Source organism: Mycteria americana, chromosome Z (genome assembly GCF_035582795.1).
Source record: "Mycteria americana isolate JAX WOST 10 ecotype Jacksonville Zoo and Gardens chromosome Z, USCA_MyAme_1.0, whole genome shotgun sequence".
Lineage (NCBI taxonomy): Eukaryota > Metazoa > Chordata > Aves > Ciconiiformes > Ciconiidae > Mycteria > Mycteria americana.
The window spans coordinates 9,742,620-9,750,217 of NC_134396.1; the positions used below are offsets into that span (position 1 = coordinate 9,742,620).

Genomic DNA, 7,598 nt, shown 5'->3' on the forward strand with positions numbered 1-7,598 from the left:
TAGATAGTTCAGACAATACTGAAATGTCATGGAAATACAGAAAAAAATATCTCCCAAGAACACTGCGAGTAATCAAGTTAAAAAAAAAAATGAAAGAAGAAAACTTGTAAGAATAATAAATAGCACTTCTTGTAGTGTCAGTGTGCCAATTTTAGCTTATTTCCAGTTTCATAAACAAATGTCATAACAGATCATACTTTAGCAGAGTCGAATTCCTTTATGACAGCCAGCTCCAGAGGTTTTGCAGCTCCCGACAAGCTGTTATTTCGGTGTACACTCGGAGCTGTGGGTACCCACTGTCCTGGAAGAACGAGTCTTTCCCACAGAGCAGGCCAGCCCCGGATTTACAATGACGGATGCAGAGGCAATCAGGCTGGCTTGTGCTCGTCATGCCCCGAGCCGAGTCACGCATGTTCAAGTTTCCAGATTTTCAATAAATTATCTCGTATTTCTGCTACGGTTCTTGGTTTGTACAGAAGCCTTTGTCCTTAGTAGGGGTTCTGTACAGAAAAGGGCTTAATCTATTTTTTTTATTTTAGAGAGACTTTATCCCTGTCACTTAGATTGAGCGGTCGGTCTTTCAAACCAGCTGGGGGGCGGGTAATTATCTCCTGAAGATGAGCACGTAGAAAACGGGTTCAAAACCGCTCTCTCCTCGAATGAAGGCGGGTAAGGGCTCCTTGCCTGTGCAACAGAACCATTCTCTTTGCGATGTGGGCCCCCCGCTGACGTGCGGACTCGTACTGGGCAGACGGGACGGCAGCCGGGCAAGCCCTTCCCCACACGGCTGCACCGGAGCGCCGGGGCGCCGCGGCGAGAGGAACCCGCAGCGAGGCCCGGCACTTCCGGCCCGCCTCCCGCTGAGCATCCTGGGAGCTGTAGTTCCCGTCCCGGAGAGGCCGCGGGGCACCTGTGGCGCATGCGCAGAAGCAGTGCCGCGCTGCGGGAGGAGCGCGGGGCCATCGAGCGACGCGCCTCCCGGAAGGCCCCGCCCCTTTCTGTCCCGGCAGCGCTCTCTCGCGGAGGCGCTTGTCGATTGGAAGGTTGGCTAGTTCACGTGGTTCCCAGCGGCCAATCAGGTGTTCCAGGTGGTGAAGGCTGCCCTTCCGCGGTCTCGCTACTCTGCAAAATGGCGGCGTCCGGGCGGCGGCGGCTGCTGTCGCACGGCCGGTGCTGGTTCTCGCAGACAGAGTCCGCTGCCCCTCCGCAGTCCCCCGACTCGCTCTACCCGCCCATAGTGGCTTCCGCCACGGCGAAGAGCAAAGCGGCCAAGCGGCGGCGCCTGGAGTATTTCAACCAGCGGGTGCACGCGGCGGCCTCGATCGAGGAGAAGCTGCGGCTCTACGGGCAGCTGCAGCGGCCCAAGTACATGCTTTACCCGCAGACCTTCGCCCTCAACGCCGACCGCTGGTACCGGAGCTTCACCAAGACCGTCTTCGTGCCGGGGCTGCCCCCGAGAGCGGTGTCGGCAGCCGCGAAAGCCCCGGGAGCGGTGGCGCCGGAGGCCGCGAAAACGCCGGAGGGCGCGGCGGGAGTGGCACCTGAGGCCGCCAAAGCTCCGGCGCCGGGAACGGCGGCACCAGGGGCTGCGAAAACCCCGGGGCTGGCGGCGGGAGCGGCGCCGTACCTGGATATGGGCGAGCTGCGCTCCCTCGCCTGTGACGCCCTCCTTCAGGAGAGCTTCTACCAGAACAAGAAGCGGCCGTACCTCTACCGCGACCAGGATCACACGCCCGGCCCGTTCCTTACGCAGCTCGTCTCCACCCTCGCCGCTTTCCTGTGCGGTCGCAACCCGCTGCTGGCTGCCTCCTCCCTTGGTGTGGAAGGGGGGTGGGAGGGAGAGGGAGGTGGGAGCCCTTGGGCGGTGGGGCTGGTCTGTGAACCCGGCAGGAGTGTCGCTGGTGTAGCTGAGTTGTTCAGGCCATAGCTAGTGATTAATCTCATCTCCGTTGTCCCACACGGTGCAAGTGGATTTTGATTCTTCTGTTTTACTGCAGCTACAGAATAAGAATTGGGAGGGTTTTAAGTGCAAAGGGGTGATCTCTGTTTCTGTCCCTCTGTTCTGTTTCAGATCTAAAACCTGAAGTAAACTATTACTGGCATCATGGTGAGGAAGTTGTTGTTCATGGACATCGAAAGGGTAGAGTTGATCCTGTGCGATTTCAGATAGATGATCACCCACATCTCCAGATCCGTGTACCAAAGCAACTTCCAGAGGTGTGGATATTTTCAACAGCAAGTTAATCACATGCGTTTTCACTTACATTTCTGACTGCCACTGAAACCATGCAATAGGTAGTATGTGAAGGACCTGGGTTAATCAGGCACGTAGCACATTTGTGCATTTTTCAAGTCTTAATGCCCTTACTACCTTATTGTAAGTGCTTGCTAGATATTGAGACGGTCTTCTGGACTTCAAGTTGGTCATCTTTGTGCTTTAGATAAAATGCATGTTGTTACACTTAATTAAATGGAGCTTTTAACTTCTTTTGTGCTTGTAAGTGGAGGCAGGAGTAAGAAATGTGGTGTGGAATGTTCTCAGTGTAGGAGAATAAGATGAGAGAAATGGAGAAGAAAAGAATGGAGTAAGAGAGAGCATGTATAATCAGAATGTGAGCTCTGTCACCTGTTAGTACTGCTTAACGGTTGTTTTCTTGAATGCTCAGTTTTCTGGAAGCTGATTCAATATTCTTTTTCTTCTAGGTTTATACAGTGGTAATTGTGTAGCCTGTGAGTGTCTGTTGCCCAGTTTCCACCACAAACAGAAAACTGCTCCACTTTCTGTAAATGCTGAACATTTCTTACTAGCTTAATTGTAAATTTGCTTAGGTTAATATAGTCAGATGTACAGACCTTGGCATTTTGGAAGAAATGTCTAGGCAATTAAAAATGTTACATAGAGCAAAACAGTAAACTCGCTCTGCTGGTTCAAGTTAGTTTATTGACTGCTTCTAGAAGTGTTTTTCTTCATCTTCTACAGAAGTGCATCCTGGTTTTGAAGGTAGTACCAACTGGCAGCTTTGTTAGCACCGTTTCACACAATGCTTCTGTATATTGCAGAAAATTCAGACATTCATAATAAGATGCGTGTACTAGTACTCATCACAAGACAAGAAATGCTGTTGCAAACAATCATTTTCAGTTAAAGTTATAACTGAAATGGTGTATGTAAGCAAGACTTCCACCTTCTGCTGTCTGACCAGAAAGTGGCATATTATATGAGGCCTGATGTCAGAAACGTGACTTACATCATGGCTTTTCTTTCTTCTACTTCCTTCAAGATTGTACCGCTGGAGTCAGATCTTGGAGATGTTCCTGTTATTGATCACAAACCATCCAAACTGCCGCTGTTCAAAAAGCAGTATGAAAACAAGGTATTTATAGGTAAGAGTTTCTAGTCATGAAATGTTAACTACTTTTTTGTGTAAAAAAACCAAAACAACAACAAAACCCCCAAAACAAATACCCCCCCTTACCTTTCTCCTCCCATCAACAGAAAAAAAATTCATATATTTTTATATGTAACTATACTGTATAATCTCTGTTGAGATTCCATGTCGGTTAGGCAGTGGGGAGTAGCATCTTCCTGTGCATATGGTACTCTCTATCCAGATGTGCTTGAAGAGGTTGGAATAGAAAATTAGCAGAAAACCGACTTTGAATTTTGATACATCTCAGAGTCATTTTAGTACATGATCTCTTGCCTTTTGGAGTTGGGCAAGCCCTCCAGTCCCACTCAGCAATGGAGGAATCTCAGCATTTATACAGATCTACAGTAGAGTTTCTAACCTTCTGTTGTTTAGAGTCTGATAGTAAAGATGTGTTTGTACATAAGTGTTGTCTGACTGACTTCTAATTTTTTTTCTTTTTGGGGGACACAGGATCAAAGGTAGCAGATCCATGCTGTTATGGACACACCCAGTTTCATCTTATTCCTGATAAACTAAAACGGGAGAGGTTTGTAAGAGCAAATCTTGAGGATCAGATTGAAGTTCTTTATCGAGCTAATGGTATTGCAAGTCTCTTTGCCTGGACAGCAGCACAAGCAATGTATCAAGGTGAGACAGTCAACTTTATAAATTCTTCCTGGTGATGAATGCCTACTATAAAGTTCTTTATCCTTTTCTCCCCACCACCTTCCTTTTTCTCATACTTTTTCTTCTGAAGACCATCCTTTAAGTAGGTCTTTGAAAATTTAATTAAAGCAATGAATGAAGCAGACCTTATACAAGGGAGTTAGTTAAGACTGTCTTTGAGTACTTTGACACAGGGAGAATTAATTATGCAGAAAAATATTTTTTCATATATTACACTAAGCCTGTGTAAAAACCTCAATCCTGCATTCACTTGCTTACTCCACATTTGTTATGGGGAAAGGTGATAGATATAAAGCAGGTTTGGGTTTTTGTTTTGTGTTTTGTGTTTTTTTTTCTTTTTCCCTGAAACAATTATGTTGCTTAGCCCCTTGTTTCAGAAATGTCCATTCTATGAAACTACAATCAGCGAAAGGAAAATGTCAGCAGTCTTACTTTAGGATTTTATGCCTATGTTTGTCTAAAAATCCCGGAAGACCTGGATGGATAGACCTGATCATTTTGCTTATTCATGTAATTATAATTGTTATCTAGTGTTACTAGAAGATACTTGCTGGTTTGTAGTTTCACTTGTGAAACAACACATGGAAGAAAATCTTTGACTATGATGTATGGCTGGCTCTGCATCAAATGTTTTATGTAATGGTGTGTTAGAAAGCTTGACTTTTTTTGTGGACATAAAACATTGAAGTAAAGTCTTGGCTTCAAAGTGGGTTACAGTTGTAAGCACATTATGAGTTAGGACAGCATGATTCAAATCTATGAAGCTTTTTCTTTGTTCTGTAACAGTTTCTAGTGGTGTTCATTGCACATGGTGCTAAATATCTTTTAAGACTATTACTGTGTGTGCTAGCACACATGCATAAATATGTAAAGAAAATATTTTAAAAAGACTGTTAATGCTCAGCAGGGGTTGTTTGAAGCATTAATACCTACTGATGTGTTCTTCGTGTTGTCTGGCTGGTTACTATAGTCCGTTACGCTCATGCATACATATACATGCTTCTGTTGTGAAACAAATGTTCACTGCCCTGTGAGAAGCATGGAACAGTCGAAAGACATTTCCCCTTAGATCACTTGTAGGACTTGGATGTAGTAATAACTTAAGTAATTTTGAAAAGTCACTTAGCTGATCAGTTTGGGGTTTTTATCAGTCAACGATAGGGAACTATGTACAAAATGTCCAAATGTCCAAAGTGTCCCTGACCTTGGAAATATCCTTAATTAGTGGTTGTGTTTTAGTTAGTCTGTATGAAGAATGCTTGTGTTGCTAAAGCAGACAGGACTTTTTTCCCTACTAAGTGGCTGCTGCAATTCCCAGTATTCTTCTGTATTTCAGGATTGGGGTGTAGATGTGTGTGCTGATAGGGATTTCGAGTCCTGTATAACTAGTGTTGTTTCTTTATTTTGTAGGATTCTGGAATGAAGCAGATGTGACCCATCCTTTTGTATCGCAGGCAGTAGTGACTGATGGAAAATACTTCGCTTTCTTTTGTTACCAGCTAAATACTTTAGCACTAACTGTAGAAACTATTCAAAATAACCCTCGGAAGAATATCTGTTGGGGTACAGACAGTAAGCCATTGTATGATGTTGTGGAAGATGGTAGTGTGAAAGGCTTTAATGATGAAGTTCTGCTTCAGTTGGTTCGTTTTCTGTTAAACAGACCAAAAGAGTTGTGAATAATTAAACAATGAAGTATTCCTGTTTATGTGCCTGAACTTCATTGTAACTCCATGAAGTATGGGCTAGAATCTGCCTTGTTCTTAGTCAAGTATTTGTCTGGCAAACACTATATACATCTTTTATGATATCTGGGCCTTATTTCTTTAATTTAAATGTACAATACTGTACACTGAAAAATAAATGTCTAGAATACCTTAATTTCTTTTGTGTATTTACTGTTAGATGTGTATTGCAGTAACTCAAAGGCATGTGAATACTTTTTTAGCAGACCCATAGCTCTATCACAGCAACTATCACAGCGAAGTACGAATTTGTTATGACCATCTGTGCTGGTTTTGGCTGGGGTAGAGTTAATTTTTTCACAGTAGCTAGTATGGGGCTATGGTTTGGATTTGTGCTGAAAACAGTGTTGATAACACAGATGTTTTAGTTACTGCTGAGCAGTGCTTACCCACAGTCAAGGCCTTTTCTGCTCCTCACCCCACCCCACCAGCGAGGAGGCTGGGGGTGCACAAGAAGTTGGGAGGGGACGCGGCTGGGACAGCTGACCCCAACTGACCAAAGGGATATTCCATACCATATGACATCATGTTCAGCATATAAAGCTGGGGGAAGAAGAAGGAAGGGGGAACGTTCAGAGTGATGGCATTTTATTGGGAAGCCAAGTAACCATTACGCATGATGGAGCCCTGCTTTCCTGGAGATGGCTGAACACCTGCCTGCCCATGGGAGAAAGTAGTGAATGAATTCCTTGCTTTGCTTTGCTGGCGTGCATGGCTTTTGCTTTCCCTGTTAAACTGTCTTTATCTCAGTCCAACTCACTTTTACTCTTCTGATTCCCTCCCCCATCCCACGGGGGGTGGGGGGAATGAGGGAGTGACTGTGTGGTGCTTAGTTGCCAGCTGGGGTTAAAGCACAACAACATCTGATTATGTTGCTAGGTAACTACTGTCTTAATATTCAGGACCAGTGAAAAATTTCTAATTTTGTGCCTGAAAAGACATTAGTTGTCTTAAATGCTTGCTCATTCTAAAGAGAAAGTGAGTGCAGAATAAAAAGTGTTTCTTAAAAGTGAATGGCTGGCAATTTAGTTACATAGCAAGGGAAATTTTTAGACATTTATTGAGCAGTGGTATAAACAATGAAACTTGCCTCCAAAGATTCTATTATGAACATGCAGGCACATTTTTAAGCTGTCACCTCAGGAACCACAGAGAGAACTCTCAAATGCATTTGGAGTCTACAGTTTTCCCTTTAGCTTGGGACCTTGATTTCAGCTATGGACATCTTGATGTTTCCATTGCTGATATTTGGATGTCTTAAGGCTGTTTTTTGTAGACCACAGCTGAGCCAAACTATGACTAGGATCTACAATTAGTAAGATAACAAGATTTAAGGACTGTTTAGGAATATTTAACTATCAACAAAGTCTATCTGGTTTTGAGGTAATTAAACATGCCTCGAATTTTATGTAGTTCTGTGACTGTGACTGACCTTTTTGGAATTTTCCAGTGTTCTTGTTAAGAGTCAAATAGTTTGTTTTTAAAGAGAGAGTACTGAATCATACAAGACTCTTGTTGAAATACTTGCCTGCACATTCTTCAGCCTCAGTGACTGGGGATCCTGCTTCCTATTGTAAACTGGCTTACAGAGTATTTTGCTAATGAAAGATGAGGTAGTTGTAGAGTCTTATTTGATTGGTACTTTGCTAGCGTTGGAACAAACTATAGTTGCCACTTTTCCACCAGCAGAAGATAATCTAGATAAGATGTGCACGAGTACTGGTTTCTTTTTAATAGAAGTAAAAAGTCCTTAAGC

The 7,598-nt window shown here is 43.9% G+C and overlaps 1 protein-coding gene across 1 annotated transcript; it reads left to right on the top strand.

The window, feature by feature from the left end:
* The first annotated feature begins 904 nt into the window (after window positions 1-904).
* On the top strand, window positions 905-5,966 carry MRPS30 (mitochondrial ribosomal protein S30). Its single transcript, XM_075527288.1, has 5 exons — window positions 905-1,817; window positions 2,072-2,217; window positions 3,282-3,384; window positions 3,882-4,058; window positions 5,508-5,966. The coding sequence occupies exons 1-5, from the start codon at window positions 920-922 to the stop codon at window positions 5,774-5,776; spliced, it is 1,593 nt and encodes a 530-aa protein (XP_075383403.1). The 5' UTR covers window positions 905-919; the 3' UTR covers window positions 5,777-5,966.
* Window positions 5,967-7,598: the final 1,632 nt, after the last annotated feature.

Excerpts from the sequence above, each read along its gene's own strand:
- MRPS30 (XM_075527288.1), top strand. The coding sequence starts at position 920 with ATGCGCAGAAGCAGTGCCGCGCTGCGGGAGGAGCGCGGGGCCATCGAG. Across the intron at positions 2,218-3,281 it reads TACCAAAGCAACTTCCAGAG|ATTGTACCGCTGGAGTCAGA; the intron begins GTGTGGATATTT and ends ACTTCCTTCAAG. Across the intron at positions 4,059-5,507 it reads AGCACAAGCAATGTATCAAG|GATTCTGGAATGAAGCAGAT; the intron begins GTGAGACAGTCA and ends TTTATTTTGTAG.